Source organism: Cyrtonyx montezumae, unplaced genomic scaffold (assembly GCF_038088225.1).
Source record: "Cyrtonyx montezumae isolate F1298 unplaced genomic scaffold, pur_monq_1.0 scaffold_7, whole genome shotgun sequence".
Lineage (NCBI taxonomy): Eukaryota > Metazoa > Chordata > Aves > Galliformes > Odontophoridae > Cyrtonyx > Cyrtonyx montezumae.
In genome coordinates this window covers 11,090,085-11,112,902 of record NW_027072078.1, presented here as the reverse complement: position 1 = coordinate 11,112,902, position 22,818 = coordinate 11,090,085, and the positions used below count along the sequence as shown (strand labels likewise).

The 22,818-nt window shown below is 35.3% G+C and overlaps 1 protein-coding gene and 1 long non-coding RNA gene across 2 annotated transcripts in view; one reads left to right on the top strand and one right to left on the bottom strand.

The window, feature by feature from the left end:
- The window catches only part of LOC136057974 (uncharacterized), a 204,265-nt gene that overhangs the window by 103,244 nt on the left and 78,203 nt on the right, over positions 1 to 22,818 (top strand). The window lies entirely within an intron of this gene.
- The window catches only part of UBR3 (ubiquitin protein ligase E3 component n-recognin 3), a 95,295-nt gene that overhangs the window by 29,742 nt on the left and 42,735 nt on the right, over positions 1 to 22,818 (bottom strand). Inside the window, exons 21-30 of the mRNA XM_065750911.1 lie at positions 22,605 to 22,712; positions 21,837 to 22,010; positions 20,043 to 20,503; positions 17,903 to 17,991; positions 13,046 to 13,195; positions 12,499 to 12,632; positions 9,347 to 9,457; positions 7,073 to 7,273; positions 6,222 to 6,358; positions 2,830 to 2,915 (exon numbers count right to left, since the gene is read on the bottom strand). Of these exons, the coding sequence (XP_065606983.1) occupies positions 2,830 to 2,915; positions 6,222 to 6,358; positions 7,073 to 7,273; positions 9,347 to 9,457; positions 12,499 to 12,632; positions 13,046 to 13,195; positions 17,903 to 17,991; positions 20,043 to 20,503; positions 21,837 to 22,010; positions 22,605 to 22,712 (1,651 nt within the window). The remainder of the gene's footprint in view (positions 1 to 2,829; positions 2,916 to 6,221; positions 6,359 to 7,072; positions 7,274 to 9,346; positions 9,458 to 12,498; positions 12,633 to 13,045; positions 13,196 to 17,902; positions 17,992 to 20,042; positions 20,504 to 21,836; positions 22,011 to 22,604; positions 22,713 to 22,818) is intronic.

Here is a 22,818-nt window from a genome sequence, read left to right as displayed (position 1 = left end):
CAGCTCACCTGGGACAGCACGCTATGTTCTGCTACATCGCCAAACTTGACAATTGTTGCAAGAGTAATACAGACTGGTATGCTTGATCACAAGAGAGACACCTCATTATCTTGTAAGTAAAGACCTGGTAATATTTTAAGTTACTCTTGCCATACAATGAACCACGTTTGAAAATAAAACCAAAAGCAGCTCCAGTGCTGTAAAAACAAGGCTCAGAAAACAGCATATGCACCCTACAGAGGGTGAGAGGTTTTTCAGCCATTCTTAGCTCACTGCACAAGGTAGCAAAGAAGATAAAGTACAGTTTAAATGAAAACTGAAGCAAACAAAGCAAAGAACCAAACAGGAATATCTCTTGGACAAAATGACTATGGAAGGAAAATCATATTATACAATGTATATATCTAAACAGCTACATTTTTTTCATCTTCCCAGAAATGCAGCTATCTAGAAGAAGCAATGAAGAAAATTCATAATTACATAATTGCTTTGCTGAAACAAACCCTGCTAAATATATGGAAAAGTAATTCTGCTGTCATCAGTCATATTTAGATTACTGTCCAAAATTAAATTACTAGCACTAAATAGAAGAGTACAGATCTGTTCTAAATGGACTCCATTACTTTACATTAATAATGAGTCAATTTTATTGCAAGACTAAATATGATTAGTTTACTACGTGACAATTTAAAGAAGTACGAACCCAGTACTTAAAAAGCAGCACGTGAACATTCCAACACTGACCAGATGACATTTATGTCTCCACAGTGTTTAAAGCAACACTACATTCATTTATGGTGCCTTTCACCTGAACACTTCCATGGTCTTCAGTTTTCCTGAAGATCTATATCAGATGTTGGTGTAAATACCTAACAACAATTGAAGAATTTATCGCTCTACAGCCAGAAGTGTGTAAAAAGCAAGTGCACTGCTTCTAAATACTGTCCCTACCTCTTCAGCAGAAAATACTCACTACAATCCTAAAGAATAATAAAACTGAGGAAGGAAAAAGCACCATTTTTGCCCAGAACACTTGGCAAACAAAAGTACACAATCCATGAAAGGAACAAAGACTATAATAAAGAGTTTCAGTATATGAAAATTATTCAAATTGGATCACAGGGGCAAAGTATTCTTCTGTCTGCATACAAAAATTCTGAAGATGATTTACAAGTTTTGAAGGTTTTTTCTATTGCGTTATTTTATTCTTTACATGGACAGTTAATGTGCAGTTAAAAATGGAAATGCTGCTATCAAAAAATGCCTTGAATTATCAGAATTGAAAGTATTACAGCTACCTGCTAGCTAAGTTCTATCAATAAATAATCATTAAGATCAAAATAATAATAAATGAAATTTCTGTAGAAGAGCAGGACCTGAGGGAGAGAGGCGCCCTCTATAAAATTACCACGGTTTAATTTGTAGAGGAGTTGAACTAGATGACCTTTAAGGTCCTCTCCCAACTCAAACGATTCTATAAAACTTAAGAATTATGAATTTCATAAACATTTATTATTTCATAAATACATACTTTCAAAACCAATAGTTTATATCATCTTATGTTCATTAAGAAGACTATATTATTAAAATACGAGGAACATACATATTTTACTGGAATAAAAAAATTATAGAAAGTTACCTATTCTAATGTAACAGCGATTCATTCTTTAAGACACATGAGGAGTTACTGGCAAAATACTGCTGGAAAACAGGAAAGTATATGTACTTAAACATGATTTGTCCTGCTGTAGTCATAATCCAGCATAACAGAACTCTCCAGTAAAGATACATTCTACATGTACCATTTCCAATTTGTTAATTCTCCAAAAATAAACATCTCCAATGATAAACGCATTCTACGTGCATTTCAGGACTTGAGATAATACATATTAAAAATCCTCACTGATCTTTTCACTTGTTATCAGCAAATAGTATGCATCTTCTGGTCCTTCCAGAACCTGATGGCATAATTTGGTGCTAAATCACTGAGAAAAACATCATCCTATTGATTTTACTGAATGAAATGAACTGAACTCCCTTTCCTGCCAGTAACAGAAGGTTTCTAGTCTAGTACAGACAAGCAATACAGCACATGATAGGACTTGTTGGCTCATCACTACAAATGGTGAGGAAAGCATCATCCAGAGGTAACATGCCAAACTGCAACAACAAGCCCAAGTTTTCTAGCATTTTTTTGTTTATATTCCAGTAAAAGATAAAAGATTATATGTTAAGAAAACACTTTGGTCAATAACAATGCTTCATTTGTTGCTTACTTAAGTTTTAAGAAGAATGAAGAGTTGAGGAATTCTACTGAGAAAAATTCCTCAAGTCCACTGTCACCTAAAGAGCTATGGAAACTAAAGATGGGGGACGTCATCTCTAGAAATCTATTGGTATCATGAGCTACATGAGCACTCAAAGAATAAATTAAAATATATATTTTTATAAATTAATATATATTTATTTAACTACTATTAGCAACAGCAGGAGTGAAACAAAGCTTTTCTGCTTCATATGCAAGTTCTGCTTCACCCCTAAAATACTTAACAGATTAACTCACAAAAACATGAAATAATTTAAGTATTACATGGACACTATGACAACTGCTTTCTAAATAGATTATACTTGCAATACATGAATAGCTATAATGAATAACTTGTGAAAACTTGACTTAATATTTCTCAAATTGTGACAAAATTCAAGATCCACTGCAGCAGAAGCAAGGTTCTTCAAAGAAGAATGTTAATGTTACTTAAAGGTTAAAAAAATAGACGTTTTGTTCAATCTTCTCATAATCTGTATTGCACTTCATAAAATAAGACTTACTTAAACACGATCTTTTTCCAGCTGTGCTTGCACCTCCTGAGCACAAATTGCCCCCTCGATGGACGAGCTCAAGTTCCAAGTTTGTTCTGCATGAAAAACATTGACAGTGTTGGAATAGCATTCTACAGGCTTCTAGAGACACGAGAGAGTCACGACAAACTCCCAGTATATACACTAATTGTAAGAATCCTGTGAACCTATCTTTAGTGTTAAACTGTGCCAAAATATGACTCAGGATAAGGCAAACATTATCAAGATACTGCCTTAGGTGATCTAAAATGGTTCAATTATTAAGCCCCATATTCACAATTATTTCTCAATCACAACTCTCTTAATATGGAAGCTTCTGCACACGACTCCTTGAAAATAAGAGAACTTATAAGCAAATTTGAAAGGACAGTGCACAGCTTTCCTAAATTTCAGTCAATCAGACGTGCCTAGGAACTGCTCTCTTTAATGGCTGGGTTTTTGTTTTGCTTTAAACAAACAGACAGTACAATGAGTATGCCACCAAGTCACTAAATATGAAAACAGTTAAGACTGCACTGGATGTACTGATCCCTACCAATAAGTTAGTTAATAAAAGCATTAGAGGTTAATCCTGAATGAAATGCCACTATTCACGCAGCTCATTAGTATGGCAGGAGTTGTCACTAAATCTCTGCATGCCACACTGATGCCTGCTTTCTTTGTATTATTGTAATCTGATACTCAGGCATCAATTGTTTAAGCCACATTCAATAGCTTTGTTTGATTTTGGAACTGCATGTTTCAGTACTACATTATCTTTTACCCTCAAGACTTGGAGCAAACAATTGGCATTATGTTCTCTTAAAGGCTCTTTTAATTAAAAGGTACGTATGTTGATCTGTTAAAAGGAAGGAATAAGTCCATAATTCTAAAATATTATTTTGCTTATTTGATCCAAAATGCAATGCTCAGTCTAAACAGATTTAGTCCTTTAAATCAAATTCAGCAACTTAATTTTAATGCAACATGACTGAATACGCATTAAAATTTATTCTAAAATTATATGCATATAATATATTTCACTTAGAACATCCCCCCAATGCATACATATTTAAGAAACCAAAGGATGACTATTTATTTAAAATATTTTTTTCCAATTTCAGCTCCATCAGTTTGAAAGAATGTATTTTTAATATACAGTGTTTGTTAAGACTTTCATATGTTTCTAAAATAGTAAGATTGCAGAATACTACCGTGCCTAAGTTTGCAGCTTATGCCACACATTCTGGAAGGAATGCTTTAATCCTCTCTACTCAGGAAAAAAAGGCAATTTAACATTGATAATATGTGCCTGCTCAGAGCTCCATCTGGTTGCTGCTGATAAGGGCATCTCTGTGACAGGGGAATTTTCCACTCTTCAGGCAATTTGCAGTGCTCACTAAACTTCTAAAAATCTACCAGCAAGGAAGCAGGGATTTCATATTAGTGGACAAAACAGCAACTGAACTAGCACGTGCTAGTTCATCATGGGAATATAAATGAACCCAGTATGTTTTATTTCTATAAATCTTTTCATAACTAATTTGGGGAACAAAATTAATGGCAGCATCCCATTAAAACACTTTAAAAAATTAAGTCAAAAGGCACTACTTCAATGTCCAAGAGCACATTCAGATCCAATATGTTTGTTTTTCCTTTCATCACAACTTATATACTCTTTGACAAAACAAATCATTAAGACTGTCCTGAAGAAACTCTTCTTTATGCCTCTTCACTCTACGTAATGTACAGAGAACAATTTCTGGAAACATATGCCCCCTTGTACATGGCCTACTAATTCTCCTTCTCCACACTTCTCCACTGCCCCAAGCTCCTCAAAGACAGAAGGCTTATAGTTCAGCTTTCTTGAAAAGCTAAATATTAGCCTTTCCTCTAAGGCAGCTCCTTTGAAACAAACCTAAGCCTTGGTGGAATGGCACACAATAGGAAAAGTGTCTTCTGTCAAATTGAAACACCTTCTTGTAAGATGGTCTACATCAGACACAGCCTTAATCATTTCTGAGAAGGACTTGCATATCTTCTGCCTATTCAGGCTCCCTTTTCCCTTGAGGATCAGATAATAAATACTTACATACCATCTGCTAACTACTGAAGAGAAGCAGAGCTCTCACTGTCCAGTCTTTCAAAGAAGAAAAACTGATATCTGGTATCAGTCATAGATATCTGGTAACTGATAAAGGATATTTCAGAGACATTTGTGTTCCACTGTTCCACTGCAGCCCCCTCAACATGAAGAAAAGGAAGGAGAAAAATCTATTCAAGTGACAGTTTCCCCTATCTAAAAATCTCTGTGCCATTCACTGGAGCAAAGAACTTTGTAGGACACCAGCTTTATCTTCTTTACCCACAGAAAAAAAAAACACCTGAGAAGACAGACTTTGCTCAGTTGTGCAGACTCCTAATTAAAAAATAGCTGTCCTTCATGTCTCTTTGAGGGCTTTCATGTAAGAAGGAATGCATTAAAGAAATACGCGGTGTGCAGACACTGCCCGTTTCTTATACCTCATATCAAGAAGAGTACAAGGAACTAAAAGAAATGCTATTGGATTATATCACATGCATGCCTGCACATTCTCTGCAGCCAGCAGCTTCCCTACAGGCCTTCAGTAAAACAGGGTTTTGAAAATTATTGGGTTAATTTCACCATCATTTTCTGTGAAAGTCTTGTATTACAGAAGTCCAAAAAGTTTTACTATTCAGAGCATCTTAAAAGTAACAGTGTAGCCAGAGCGGTGCAACCACATCCTTTTCTTGAGTCTCCCAGCTGTGATACTGACAGCAATATATGTGAGATCACCCAGCCCAGAAAAATACTGGCAGTTATGAAACCTTCTAGAGAAAAAAAAAAAGTTGATCATATGAAAAGAGAACTCCAGCTGCCGATGTAGGAAAGGCTCTTTCTGTGATCCTCAATTAAGTAAAGAAAACTAATGTCTGATACAGAGATTAAAAACACCTTGTGATTTAAGATACATCAATGCAGCAGTGAGACAGAAATAATCTAATACTCTGAATCACAGCAAAGAGGATTTAGCAGTCGGGAAAGGAAGGCAGAAAATAAATTAAAAAAAAAAACAACTAAGTTCTAAATAAAAAATAAAATGAGCAGCAGATGTGATGTTCTCCATGTTTTGCACCTCCACTACGTATACTAAAAACAAACAGACATTATTCCATCTTGCATATATCTGCAAATGAAAAATCAGAAAACAATACCTTGATGTACTAAGTGCTCTAGAAGTACTTTTTGAAGAGAGTGCAATACTCTTCTTCTTAATTTCATTTACATATAAGTAGAAAACTTGCCTGGTAATGCCATTAGCAATGAACACTGAAAAAAAAAAAACAAAAAACATACTCACCTGGCTACCGAATACATAAACAGAAAGTCATTGTCAGGTGATCCAGGACTCTTGCTGTAATCTGTATACTTCTTCTGTGTGGTACTTTTTATGTCTTTCATTACAGATTCCATTTCTTTACTGAGGTTTGTTTCAGACTATGAATAAGGACACAAACATTTACTTAGTTTTACCTGAAGAAGTACAACAGTGGATCACAAAGCTCAGTACTTTCATATTTCTAAAAATATCATCACAATTATGAAAAAATAGGCATTAAAAGACAATACTATGTCTCGGAGAATGTTACAGGTTATTTCTGACTCTGAGAACAGTGCAAGCAGTGAGATACTTCACCCAGTGTTATTTTAGAGGATATCTGCACTGCACAAATACATGAAAGTAACATCTCCATCAAGAATGGAAGACCAAAAAAAAAGTTGTGAAACTATGCAATATGTGAACATCTGGTAAACTACACTCCAAGTATAATAAATAATCCATATCTTTCATTGTTCTCAACAGACATTCTTTACATAGCTTCCAGTCAGAAGGATAGCATTACAGTACTTTTATAATGTAAAGAAATGATAACTGAATTTAATATTATATGACTCAGTTCCATGTAAATTGTTATGGAGATAAGTGAAAATGTAATCTACATTTTTTCTTTTTTATGGCTTATTCTAACAGGCAATCCAATAAATGCTTCAAGTGCTTAGAATATATTGATTAAACAGTGAAATATTTTATCTTCCAAAGAAATTTCCCATGTTGTTGCATTTTTAAGAGGTCACAAATACAACATAAGGTAAAAACCGATACGTAGAGGCAAATTAACAAGGATCTTTCTGCCTTACACTGATGCTTACTGGGAAAGTTCCCAGCTGTTCTTGAAGATCTTCCACCTCCTGTACAAGATCTTGCATGCACTTGTTAGTATGACTTTGCCAAAGGCTTCTTTCCACATTGTTTCCAGGATAACAAGGAAGAACACTGTTAGCAAACTGCCTACAGAGAGGACAAGTAAATTCTCCTTTGTCGACTGAAAAGCCCTGGAGGACTTGGTCATTCTAAAAGAAAATAAAGAAGATGTAGCTGAAATTTGCTCAAGATTAGGCTTTGTAGTTTTAGGTGTATTGATTATCAGAGACTCAAACCAAAACCTGTAAAGAAAGAATAATTCTCAATCAAGTGAAAAGCTCTACAGTCTGCTACAATCCTCCAACTCAACAAATATTTCTAATTTTAAGTACTCCCCACTGTCTGCAATAAAATAATAAATAATAAAATACAGAATACTTCAGTGTGGTACTTCGAAAAATTCACACGTGTTGTCTCTGTTAATTGCCATCAAGTTTGAGACTGCTTTCATAACATCTCATTTGTCAAAAGATAGTTTCATTTCCAATCACATAGTACTCAACTGTATTTACTCAAATACATAGAAACATAAGTAGCCAGCATAAGGAGAGCAGCATGAAAAAAAAAAACTATCAACAATTGACGTTTTTATCATAAAGGATCAGAAAAATGAAAAAAAAAATGGACACATGGAAGTATCCATTCAGGAAGTGCAGCCACCTTCAGAGTACTCTCATTGCTGACAAATGATGTTTCAGCACTGTGAATTTCCCAGAAGGTTTCCCACTCCTGGCAGAAGAGAAAAGCCAAATAAAGTGCAGCTATACTTTAAACATTTAATCAAGTAATTGGCCCCAGTGCTAAGGCATTCTAGTAAACTTATACAAACTTTTCTGAATGCTGATCTCTGAATGAATTTATCCACATGAAGTACATAAATTATTTTCATACCAGGAATGCTGCAAATAGGCAAAAATATTATGCAGTAATCCAGCTAGCAGCAACAGAAACTATGGCCAAAAGTTCACTTAAATAATCTATAAATCTTGAAGAACAGAATGAGATGGAATAAGAATCTATTTGGTGTTTAGGTAAGAAGCCACCAGGAAAGGAAAGTCAGTATCTATATGATGTTACTTTTCTAAAATGCTAAGAAGTGAGATTCTACAATGTAAGTCCACATTTTACTTTATTACCTTGATGACACAATTACCCCCAGAGGTATCTTTACAGTTAAATGGAAAATAACAATTCATTATCAAATCCAAAGGTGGCTCAGCCTCCAGTTCCTCAAAAGGTAAATTTCACATGATTAACAATGCACGTAGTTAACTACAGAACATTGTCATAAACTTTGCCTCTATTTTAAGAAAAGCTATGAACAAAATAAAACTAAGGAATTATCACATTAATTAAATTTCAATTAAAAAAGCAGTTCCACTCTGAAAAAAAAATACATAGTTTAGTCTTTATTGCACTAAATAATAAAGAAATAAATAATTGGTTAATCTGATGACTTTCTACCACTGTTCTTGCTTTTAGGAACATCCTACAGTGCCACTAAGCTGCAATTGGGCTGCAAGCAAAAGAAGACTAGCAACATTAATAGTAACACCATCCCATTTTCTCACACCATACAAAAATACAGATGTCTGTTCCAACCAACAGTTCCTGAGGTTTGACTAACAAACTGTTTTAATGCCATACAAACAGGAGTCGTTACTTAATGTTATTCAATGAGAGAAAAAAAATAATTCTAAGAGTTAAGCTATTTTAACTCACTTCTCCAAATTGCATGCAGACGAATAACACATCTTACATAATGTGAGATAAAAATCTAACATTTCTAATATGAAAATTCAGTTTTGAAATTAGCTAAATTTATGCTTTTGAAATACATCTTTTTCCTTCAATTCCTTGGTAATTTCTACTACACATTAAACACCAAAATAGGAATTCATTTCAACAGAAAAGAAAGAAAACATGAGAAATGCTGGAAGCGAACGTGCATACCAGAAAATAGAAGCAACATGGATTTCATTTTTCAGTGACAGGGTAGCTTTAAGCATCGTTTCCTCATATACTTAAATAACTTCAAATAAAGTGTTTTATAAGTAATTTCAAGGTGTAATGGTTTGGTATGGTAACAAAAACAACTTGCCCGTTGATATTAAACACAAGTACTGAATCATTTTTCTCTGAATTGGACAACATAAATCTAACTGAATTTCTTGAGAACAGTGCAGATCCAGGTGAAAAAGATGATCTTCAGTTTTACTTACCCGTAAAGACTCCATGTAAGATTTATGACAATCAATGTGTAAAGTGTGACCACAGGTTTGTACATAAACACCTCCTTCCCAGCCTATCGAGACCGCTTGCAAACAGGAACTCTAAATAAAAAAGACAAACACAAAAGTAATAAAGGTATTTACCACAGATCACTTGAAGATTAAAAAACAACACTGCATACAAATAAAAACCTGTCTAATTTAAAAGATATATGCTATGGAAATTTTAAAACTACATATTTTTATAAAGTATTTACTTATACTAACTTAGATATCTGCCATTACATTATTCATTCCAACAGAGATCATCACTTCAGTTAAATCTCTGTAGTTTTTATAGAGGTCATTGTCTTAAGTGATACAGAACTTCTGGCAGTACATTAGGAGAACAGCTCTACACCTCTACCATCTATTCCAATAATACAAGCTTACATTTCCCATGTAGTTCAAGGGCAACCTGCTTCAGCAATGCATTTTATTGATTTTTTTCATATAATTAATTTAATAACAAAAGCAGTTACATAATGCCAAACATTAAAATTCAGTGTGCTTTTCTTTAAATGAGTTGTTGAACAACATAAAGCCAAACAATCATGTATTACTAGGTTCAGTGAATTAAATTTTATACTAAGAGTGTTTTGAAAACGTGGGCCTTACTCAAATATTGCACTTAACAGCCCACATGTCAAACCTAAACAGTTAAATAATTGGTAGCTCTTGAAAAAGTAATGAACTGAAAAAGCAGTCACTATTGGCAAGCTTACAACAAGAAATTATTGGAAATATGCTTGCAGACTATATAGCTATATAGTCAACCTAATTATTGACTGTAATTAATCTTTGTTTCTCCAATAAGTAATTTCATAGACAGATTGAAATTTACATTCTAATTATACATTTAAACAACAGAATAAGATTTAAAGCTACTGCTATTGCAAAACAATTTTTAGTGTACACTTACCCTAAAAATGGTCTTTACTGTATGATACAACACCAGATATAACAAATAACCAAAGTGGCTTTTTTTTTAGGATGTCCTACCATCTCCAGCATCGTTTTTCCTGCATATGAGCTGATGCTACAGACTCCATCTACACTATAAGATGTACTCCTTCCTACTCACCCTGCATAGATTCAATATTGCCAAGAAATTTTTTTGCCTGTATGATTTAGTAGGCAAATGGTACCATGAACAAGGCATGGCCATCAGACATACCTGGATAAGCCCCACAGGACAAATGCTGCAACCAGGGCAAGCATTATCACATGGAATTAATAAGGCTGCTTGGTGGCATTTGTTTTTTTAAGGACACATTTAGACAACTTAAATTCTACTGTGTCTTTTCCCATTTCTAAGATTCCTATCTAGTAGGAAACAGCAGACTCCTCAACATTAGTGAAACCTGGATTGCCTGATGCTTAATGAAATTACCTAGTCTGTATATAGAATAAAGCTTTTTCCGAATTTTTCCTTTTGTAAGTAGGATAAGCTGTAATGTTTCATAACTAAAAAGGTTCCTATCTGAGGAAAATTCTCACCTCCTGTTAGAGGAAGGACACTCACTGGGAAGGACACAGTTGATAAACAAAGGACTTTGAACGCTTAGCTCAGCTGAACAAGCCACTCAAGACACTATCAGATGTTTCCATTTTTATGCCAAAAGCAATTTAAGGATTAGTTCTTTCATGCAGAGACATATTTTAGCACAGTACTGACCTAGAAACAACTTAATTCAAATAACGTTAATGACTGAAATTTTGGAGAGCAGGATGCATTTGCTCACTGCATTATAGCATATTTTAGACCAGCCTGTTGGTAGTGCTACTGCATGGAAGTGGAAAAATACACTTCAGTGAAATCAAACTTTTGCATAACAGTTTGCTTGGAATGTCTTCCCTTTGCAGCAGACAAATGTAAAAATAAGCTTTTAATATTAATTCAATACTTATAATTCCTTCAGTAGGAAGTAGTTCTCATTAACAGTGGAAAATAAACAGGTGCACACTACTGACACACAGAAGCTTGACAGTCTTTCTCAGCCTGAGAAACTGAGATGTTACACGAAGTGAGCTATTTTCTTTCTTTCCTATAAGGGAATATCTTTGGTACAAATCTGAAGAACAGATTTGTAGAAACATTATCAATGCCACCAATGCAAAAAAAATAAAAATAAAATTAAGTTTCATTTATCTGTGGATCACAGACTAAGGGAAAGCTAGCTAACATGTCTAATAAAAAAGTGGGTTTTTTCTTCCTCTTTAAAGCCAATATCTAAGCTCCTAAATGCTGGTTATTTGGTTAGATCTGCCCAAGAGCTAGCATGTCAGAGAATACATCTCCAGAACAATTTCTCAGAACACATTTCTACTGTCTTAAACAGCTGTTTTATACAGTAGCAGGGAAAATAACCGGCAGCTTTTCCAATAAAGGTCTAACAGTGAACAGGTCCTGTTAAGTAACAAGAGTTGGCTCTCAAAATTCAATATGAGAAGTTACAATGTACTGCTTTTAGCTTCCTGGAGCAAAGCAGAACTCTCTTGGAAACAGCTGACTTCAAAACAGACAACAATATATCACTGAATGCAAATCTGAACTTCAGTAATTTTGCTCAGCATTTTGGATATAGCAAAACAGGATTTTCTTTTGCTGGCCCCTCCTTTCCATTCAATCATCTTCACTTTCTCTGTGATGGCTGAGAAAGTCCCTACAGGTCAAAATAACTCTTTCAATTTCATCTCTCCTACTGAACTACTTTTAACCAACAGTAATTCCTTGACTGGGTTAACAGAATGGCCACAAGAAAGCTGACGTTTTGAAAATAATACTTAAGTCAGCAAAAACACATCTCAATTATGTGGTCACACTAAAATGAGAAACATTCTCTTATAGACAGAATCTGCACGGATATTTAATACATCTACATCTGTAGACATGGTAGTTACCTACACCAAAAACATAGCTAAGGGAAAGCTAGACATCATTTGAAAATAAGGACCCTACCAAACGTAAACAAACTACTGCAGCAGGACAAAGTGTTCACTAAGTGTATAAATGGAGCTATGAGGAGGATTCTTGTATTTTCATTTACCTTTTCACACAACTCATTTCTTAAGTGGTAGTTTCACTCAAATGAAATACTTACATCTTTAAAGTATCGCTGTAAAGTTGCAAGCCTCACATCATGCAGTGCTGCGCAGGTATCCCAAGGGTACACCTGCTCCTCCTCAGTAGTAGGCAGTTTCTTCGGCTCAGTGCTATTGCGGCATTGACCTAACACTGTATACAGAATAAATGCAAGAAAGAATACAACAAATAACCACATACCAAAGAATGAAGAAAACAAGCAGGAATATTCCAGCTTAGAGCTACAATGTGTTCTCTTGAAATAAAACAGTAAAACAAATACTAAATATTGAAAGCAGTGCTTTTGCACTGGAACTGTGTATATACACACAACTATTTTCTCTTTCTTCTGCAACTTATTTTCTATATATATACTGCTGGATTTGTAGAAATTATGAAGGAAGTGAAATTGTTCATTCCTCCAAACATTTAAAGTTTCCCAGTATCCTCAAAAAAAAAAAAAAAGACTTTCATTGTCTTCCTACACCTCTTGATATTCAACAATATTTACGCATTCATTATAAAAGCTGTAGAATCACTGCTTATCTAGTAAGTCACGTTCATACCTGAAGATGCTTGTAATAGCACGACTAGCCCTGTAGGTCTGTCTTCGGTAGAAGGACCGCTTTGTCCACAAATAACACAGTCATATATTGCCTCCGAAATGTGCTGTTCTGATGTAGCTATCTCCATGGCAATATCAGCATCTGGCGATTCTAGAAACGGATAAGAAAGCCAAGGGGAAGAAATTCAATTGAACTTGTTCTTCACTACATCAGTACACACCAAAATGATTCTTTTAGTTAAATCTAGAACAAAAACATTGAAGGCTACTTGAATGAAACCTTGCTCTTTCAAAAAGTCAAAAGAGACCCACACAGGGAAGTACACATTTTCCCACATTCACAACTACTTCCAGGGAAATTAAATGCTTAGTTCAACTTCAGTATTAAACTTCAGCTTTTTAAAAGATCTATAAAGCTAAGGTGCAATTTCTGTTCAATACTATCCCAAAAACTCTGAAGATATAGAGATGAAGTGTAAATAATTACAGAATCTCTACTAAAACTAGTGATGCTCATAACTACTTCCTTTTAATTACTTTCAGAATAAATTTAGAGAAACAATTTCAAAGATGCAGAGAACACATGAACGAAGTAAATGGTGGTATCGACACTCATATGCAGATTGGGTCATCAATTCTAAGTGCCAGTCATTTTGAAAGATAAGCACAGTTTAAGGAAACAAAATTATTTTTCTTTTTAAATGAAACTTAGTCTTCAAAACTTTGGGATGCGTTAACAAAGTAATACATTGCTGTGCTATATAAGATAATGGATAATTTAAGATTTGCTATCTAAAAATTGAGTGTTTTTCCAGTCAAACATACAAGGGCTAAAGATCAGCTTCAAAGCAGTGAAACAATCACAGGTGATGCAACTTAGCCCACACAACAAGCAACAGTAATGGGTTCTGGAGGTGGGGGCGGGTACAGCATTAACCAAAACAAAAGGAATTTTTTGACATTTGACTGTTGGTTCAACATCACAGAAGGCCAAGGCTGGCAGAGACCTCTGAGGATCCTCTAGCTCAGATGCCCCAGTCAAAGCAGGGTCAGTTACCACAGGTCTTGCAGGGCTGTTTCATCAGATTATGCCACCACAGTTAAGTGGAGGTAGATTTTATTTGAAGATGAAATGAAAATTCTTTACTCAACAGTTCTCATACATTTCTAATTTCTTAAGCTAAATTCAAGTGAAATTTCACATGTGGCCAAAGAAAAGTACACAAGTCATTTATGCAGACCACGTACAAATAGAATGTGCCAGATCTGCTTGAGATGGTCTCTGCTGAAAATATCAAGAAATAAAGCAAAGAACTATTTTTTGCTCAGTAGAAAAGCACCTTAGAACTAAATGATTCACTCCTAACTGCTCAGGAACACATGCTGTTAAGCCTCTTGATTTAGACTATGACAGTACATGCTTTCTGTTCTTACCTAGTAAATTCCCCCCCCCCCCCAAAAAAAAAAAAAACAAACCACGTGCTTGCTAGACTTCAGCCATGCACTTTATCTCTCTAAGGATGCCATGGTGCTGGACAGAGAACCCAAAAACCTTCAGTTTATCAACAGTTCTCACACAGAACAGTTTTGGGGAACACTCTCCTGAAAGCCCATTGTAAGTTCAGCAGAATAGGCAAGCATCTTTTTTTTTTTTTTTTTTTTTTTTTTTTTTACTTTTTGACTCCAATGTTCTCACAAGACAGCATCAAAATTACACTGTTTCAGTATGTATGGATTACTCAGCCAGTCACTGAGGGTCATGTGAATGAAAATTAACTACAGTCTTCCCTGACCTACAGCTGCTAACATTGTACACACATCTATCACCACCTAGTGGCAGTCAAATGACAGCAAACAAAAAAGCAGAACAACAACTGAAACATTTTTTATTGCTCAAGTCCAAGCAACAAGAAAACATAGCAGCAACTGAAACAGAAGGAAAGAAACATTAAAGCTATTTCCCAAGTTTAACATTACCTCATACACATGTAAAGCATACTCACACATACCTGTATGTCAGAATTACACGACATGAGAATGAGTACAGAATTGCTGTCTTTTTTTTTAGTCATTTTCTAAAATGTTATAAATGAAACATTATGCATGCACTTAATATTTTAATAAGTACCTCACTATTCTCCTCCTGCAATCTGTTTTTGAACAATTCAGCAGAAGTCCTTAAAACAAGTTAACATTTTACTGGTGACAACCCTTTCATTCTTAAGTTTCATTCATCATTTTAAACATGAGGAAAAGAAATATAGATCTATAGATCTTCAAATTTAAAAGGAATTTCCAACTAATTCAGCCTGGTGTAGAGGTCTATCTCCTATGTACAACAAACACATTAAAAAAAAAAATCAAGCCAATTTAACTTCAGAAGTCAGTGACCAAATGCATGTTTCCTTTCAGCCGCTTAGACCTAGTGCTAGGCCACTCCAGCAAAGACAGAATTCCCAAGGAACTAGATTTCTAGCACCAAGGAGGACTTCCTAATCAAGCAATTTCCCCCCAGAAATAATAGAAGAAAACAAAATTGCAGTGCTATTTCATCCATTAGATATAGAAAACAGGAACATAAAACAAAAACAATAAATCTAATAAAAAGAATTTCCAACCTCCTAGAATGCAATTTTAGACTGCTTAATAAATGTCCTTTCCACCTTTGGAAAACAACCAAAGATGCTCATAGCTTCAACCTCTGGAGAGTCAAGAATTTTAATTAACTTAATTTCATTTCATTTCACCATCATCCTAACAATGGCAATGCACATGAAGGAGGAGCGAATGGGAAACACACAGTAATGACGCGTGGCACTGACAACCATTCACCACATTCTTCTCCCAGGGTTCACCCTATGTCACAACAAACCCCACAGCTTTACAGTTCCAGGACTTTCCTTTGTCCCCATAAATTAATTCAGAAATCAGGGTAAGTACAAACAAAGACAAAAATCTCAGAAGGATGAAAATATTTAAATACTAGACAGAAACCCAGGGTGGTACCAAGCACTCCATGGTTCCCGTGTTTTAAAAAGAGCTTAGTTCTTAGTTTAGTTTTTATACCAATAGGAGCAAGAGACCCAAAGCTACAAAGTCTCAGCATTTGCCACTTCCTAGCCAGTACCAATCAGTGTGCTATGACCTCAGTTTCATCACAGAGCACATTGCTGCCTATATTCCCCCCCACCACCATTTTGTACTATCCCTAGTTTAAAGGCACGATTCATTCTCCCTCTTTCCCCTACCCAGCCAAATCACAAAACCCAAAGTGTTGTATAAAGGTATCTAAACACAATACTTATAATTTACAACCTCTGACTTGAGTCAACATATTTCTTGCTGTATACGTTGTCCATCAAAGTGGCCCCGTGGCATCAAAGCAACCATTAGCATGCTAATATCGTCTGTACTGACCCAGCACATCTATTCACTAGAGATCAGTACTTAATTTATTTTTTCTATCTGGGTTCAGAAGATTGAGTGTTAGGAAATATATGTCACCTTGCATTACAACTCTGCACTTCTTTTTATAAACTAAGGAGCTTGAAGGACAAAATGAGGTACTGCTGAGATTCAACATCACAAGAAACAAACATTAAAACCACATCAGCCAATTCACAAACTGACCAGTCTACAGATTTTCACTAAGTTACAGTTGATTATACAGTTTTGTGGCTTTGAACCACTGTATTTCATATTTATAAAGCTTACACAGATTTTTACAAATATCATTGCATTAGTTAAAAGCTGCTATTAACCTGAGGCAGAGGGATTTATTTTTGTTCTTAGTAAGGTCAGCCTGAAGAGTATTACAGTTGCAGAGTTTCCAAAATCTCTTTCATGAAGTTCCACACAGTAACAGGCAAACCACAGATCCATACCAAGACAAAAACTCTCAAAACAGAAATGTAAAATCACAGAACTGTGGGGGTTGGAAAGGACCTCTAGAGATTGAGTCCAACCCCCTCCCAAAGCAGCTCCCTAGCCCAGGTTGCACAGGTAGGCACCCAGGCGGGTCTGGAACATCTCCAGAGAAGGAGACTCCACCACCTCTCCGGGCAACCTCTCCGGGCAGCCTGTGCCAGTGCTACAGCAGCAGCTATACCAGCAGACTAGAAGGCCTGTGGTGCCTTTCATAACACATTTTTGACTCCCCAGACATTCTCAAGTAGTCTTTATCTATTGCCCTTAGTTAGACATTTTAGGATGTAGTCTATTTTTTTTTACATTTATCCTGCAGCTACAGATAGCACTGTGGATTCCATCCCATCCTAGTTCGTTAACATAACTCTTCCTAAATTTCACTTAATTATATCCAGGCAAGTTTGAATGGCACCAGTGGCAGTTGTACAGATGTCAGAGAATATAAACAAGATAACAGAAAATGCACGTTCACTCAATGCTTATCTCAATTCTATACATAAATTCAAAATGCAAAAGCCTTTATCTTATTTAAACTTGATGCTCTACAGAAGTCTTAAATGACACATTAAAATTGTTACAGACAGGCTAATTTTAGAAAGTTTTATATTAAAAAGTAAATACTTCAGAACACCTCTCACAAATTAAATTACTTCATCCACTAAATACAAAGATAAAAAAAAAAAGCGGGTGACAGATAATGGAGTGCTCTTTAAATGTTTTAAGCATCACTTATTCATTCCCAATTATGTGTTCAGTGTTACCTGTTCTAAAAAATGACATTAAGCAGCTCAAGAAAAATTTAATGCAGAAGTGGATACAGTGGTGGAATATGCCTTGAGTTTTGTTTGTTTTAAACTGTAAAACAGCAATACCATCATAAAAATTTAAAGAAATAATAATAGTAAGAACAGTTAATCACAGAAAAACTTACCAACATCCATGGCAGTTTCCATAAAGCTTTTCTGCCTTGAGGCAAATTCAGCCAACAATTTCTGTTGCCTCTCTCTGGCCTTCTGCCGTCTGGGTGAAAACATGGAAAGGAAAAGAAGGAAATGTAAAATAGAGGGGAAAAAAACAATAATGTCAGGCTGATTACAATTATTACTTTAATATCATATAATTCAAGTTCTCTAAATAAAGAATTAATTTTCAAGCTTAAAAAAAAAAATCAATCTATTGCTCTAGAAGCAGATTCTGGTGAGAAATAAGCAAAAACTGAAGTCCAAAAGGAAGTCATAAAACTCTGTCCTAAAAAAAACTTCTGGAGGATCCTTAACAGATGAAGACCTGCTATCACTAAAAACAACCAAAATGAAAGAAAACACTTCCACCATCCAGGTCCATGTTCCTGAAAAATATTTTTCTACTACATAAAGGCAAAGTGAAACACCTGGCATCAAAGAAATCCAAGTCCTCATGAACAACCAACCAGCTTCAACAATTACCTGTGAATAAGGCAGGCTTCTCTATTCTTATTTTTTATCAGGCCTGATGGCAAGAGAAATAGTTATGAATAAACTCTCTCCATTTGAGACTCCTCATACTGGCATCCTCTCTGCAACCTCTGGCCACCAACAGTTTTTCTCCTGACCTAAGTTTGAGATTACTTCCACTTAGGAAGCCCTTATCTCCCTGTTATAAATACTTCTCTCTTAAAATATCACATTGCACACACCATTTACATTCAGTTAATTTTTGTTATTCCTGAGCTCACCGATACCTGTTCTTGTGATCTTTTTTTATATCCATCACTACTCCTTTACCCCCTACAGCATGCATATTTACCAGATTTTTCTCTTCTGTAAGCATCAGGAAGGGATCTTCAGTTTTACAAGAGTTTACAGATAAGGAAAATTGGAAAGTTCAAGCGGGGAAAAACAAACCAAATTCACACTATAGCTGCTCACCAGATGGAACATGTGGTGAGTGCTTTCCATAGTACCAGCCAGTGCAAGTAGGGAAGCTCCATCAGAGCTACAAACCCTGCTCATTAGCATTAACAGCAATTTTTTCCCCAGCTAGTTAGAGATTATTAGGTTAACCAAGGAGGAATCTTAAAACATCGCTTAGCATCTAATATGAATCCTCTTTAGTCTACAGTACTGCCTGACAATCACCAACCTGGAGCAGGGACACACTTGCACAGGCTCAAAACAGCAAATTTGATGCAAGCTGTTACCCTAAGGAACCCTGTAAAGCTTTTAAGGTGCCTTTAGGAAAACAAGTTAGAAATCCAAGTATTTCTGCCATTTATCTGTCACACTGTAGAGCCACCATTTCTCAAAATAACTTCTATTTACAACAATCCTAAGATTCATTATTTTGAAGACCATATCAGGGCACTCGTTAAGCCTGCTTTTATTTATTTTCCCCTGGGAATTTCTCAATATATGCCTCAGCTGAAAGCAGGATGACTGTAAATAGAGGCCTTTAATAAGAAGACATAAACAAACTCTGACAGATTCAGTACAGCCCAGTAATTTTCCATGATGGCCCATGGGGGTATGACACTGCAACTGAAAAAATACAGCAAGCAGCTCAAGTTCTCTTCTAGTTCTGTATTTTGGTTTCTATGGTGACAGCTCTTTGTATAAGCAATGCCAAATTTGTCATTATATGTCAAAGTAAGCATTCACCATTGACCCTCTTTGGTAAGTCTGCTTGATCTTCATTAATACAAAATGGGACTTGGGGGAAAAAAAAAATCAAGGAAGTAAAAATTACAGCCTGTCGATAAAAAAGCAATGCCAACCCATGAGATCAAGTCATTATAATTATCACATCATCAATAAATGTCACACGTCTTCAAGTGCCTTCATAGATTTGAGGACAGGAAGACAGTCAAAGAACGTCAAAACATTCATTTTTATACATATCATTCATATTCAGTGACCGTCACACATATTATACTTTCTAAAATGAAAAATAACTTCACCCTTTTCAGAGGAAAGTTATACTGATTCCCCATCCTTCTGTAAATAATTCTAGCACTACTGAGAACCAGATCAATCAGCAGATGCAGAACACACACTGCCCCCTTCTGCTACCAACAGTTTTATTACTAATGTTACCTTTCTTCTTTATCCAACGTTTTCTTCTCCGCAGAACTAACTTTTTTTGGTGGTACAGGAGGCGTCACCTTTCTGCATATCTCTTCTATTATACGTTTATTCAGTCTGCTCTGTACAGCAGCTTTCAATAAAATTCTTTCTACTGCTGTCATTCCATCACCATGAGAGTATCTTGGAACTTCTGGGTGGAGTAAAACATCCACATCGTCCAACCACGGAGGATAATAAGAGTTCTGTTTTCCTGAGAGTTTGTGATGTAATTTAATCAGCAAGGACAGCATACTTTCTTTAACTTCTAGAATGGCTGTGGTTAGCTGTGGAGTCGCACCAGGTGCTGACCATTTCATCGATGCTTTGGGCCGAACCACCTGATTTGCTTCGCTGGTGTTCCGATTGATGATCTCTTGAAATTTTTTTCTACGTTCTGCAACCAAACTGAACACTTGAGCTGTCCCTGAGTTCTTGTGGGAATAAAACAAATTAGAATGTTTAATTTCCAGAAATAAAAGTATAAACAACATATACTTATAAAGCTATCGAAATGTATTCAATTAGGAGGAAACCTGTGAAACATTTTAGATTCTCTTTTAAACTGTATTCGAATTTGTTATACCAAAATATTAACCCTGCATGTCATACTTTTATACAAATCTGATACACACAGCTGCATAAAAAGCCAAGTATAAGAAGAAATTTTGTCCATAACAAATGTCTAAAAACTCGCTTTGCTTTAGTTAAACTTTAAATTCTGTTCTCCAAGCAACATTTTATGCTCTTCCAAAAATATCTGTCATTTTTGTATCTTTGTGCTATTTTAAATTACTTTAATACAAGTCTACTGAGCACTGCTGTATAGCGTAACTCAATCCCAAGCAGGTGATCCCAACACATCCCCACAGGCGTTGTCCATCCTGCATGAATTAGCAGAGAACCAGAAGACACAAACCTACACCTGCAAGCACAGCTCAGTATCCAGTGCTGATGAGTAGTTACACTAATGAGCAAGCCAACTTCAGTATTTCTGTTCTGAGCTACCCTGACTGTAAGTCCCAAATAAAGGAAACACGGAAACAAACTGCATACACTGAATCCATAGCAGAAATGTTTCCCAAGCATTCAGTTTGGTTTCCCCACCAACCAATAATAATAATAATATACATACTGCCAAAACTACTTGGTTTCAAATGCACTTTCATATTAAGTTTAAACTAACCTAGATTTGAGAAAGCTAGAACTACTCTAAATTATTAAATGTTAGTAGTATCTTGGCAAGACATAAAAAACAGGCCTAAACACAAAGCTCAAGCAGTAAGCTAACAAAGACGTTTTACATTTGATATAGTTTTAATTTCAAAATATGTATTAAAAATTTTAAGACCATTCTTTGCTGCAAGTCCATACCTAAGATTACAAATCAAGAAAATGAAAAAAGCATTGAGTCTCTGCAATATAAATTAAAAGGAAAAATTAGAACATGTCACTGAATGTTAAGGTGAGCATGATTAAAGCCATGTTGCTCGTTAATTGCTTAGGAGAACAAACTGCACACAGATCTACCTCTCTCTGAAGGCTCTTCCGCCTTGAACTCTGGTAGATTGAGGACAAAAAAGATTAATCAACTGTAACATTTGGAAAGAGATAGTTTAAAAAATTTTTGCTATAAGAAAAATATACTATTCTAAGAAATATATAAAAACATTTATACAGAAATCTCTGCCTCCCCCTACCCAAAAACCAACCAACCAAACAAAACCATCAGGCAATTGGAAAGAGACAGTATTTGTGCATACTTACTTGTGCTGAAGCTAAACCATCTGAACTGGTACTTGCAGGTGGTTCTTTCTTCACTTCTGGAGCAGTTTCCGGTACTCTTACTCGGACGTAGTTAATGAAGTGCCGCATGTTAGAAACCAAGTTACTGCCTGGAAACCAACTGTCATGGCAACGTTCTTGTCCACCTGTAGATTCCTGAAGAAAAAAATAAAATTGTATATAGCTCCTCACAAAAGCTCCATAGATTTATTGTAACTTATAACCACACTGCAAAAAAAAAATTTCACCACTCCACAAGATATCAACATTACGTTAAAAGTACCTCACCGAAGCTGATATAATTTTCTGATTGCAGTAGTGACTGATGCCTACATTGAGAACTACAACTCCGACAAATAAATGACATATCACGTTAACATCACTATCCAAGAAAAGCAAATGACACTATTCAGGATACTGAAAAGCTGTGTAACTTAAGATTAACACAACAAAGAATCTAAAGATTACACAAGTCAATCTCAAAAAATAAAAAGGCAATTCATATAAGAAAAATGTAACTGCTAATGACAACATTGATAATGGTCTCATCTGAAAATCTAGAAACTTCAGTTTCAGATTCAACTCTTTTTTTCCCAACAAGCTTCATGTGATAATTTAGAAAATAGTAATTAAGATGTGTAGCTGATCTACGTTGAATCACTTGACAATACCTTTTTTAATGAAAATTTTTAAATGAGGTGTTTTTTTTTGTTTTGGTTTGGTGGTTTTTTTTTAAATGAAACATCTTACCATTTCTTCATCTGATTCTCGTTCTGGAGAATTTTCCAACCCCAGCTCAATCAAATACAAAACCATGCAAAGGACATGTTCTGACAAATTCTGATGATCCATTAATATCTAGGCAGAAAAACAGACAACTACATCTCACAAGGCTTTCATCTTTCATATTCATACAATCTCAATTACAAAAGAAAAGAAACAAAAAATTGTCAAAAGCATGACA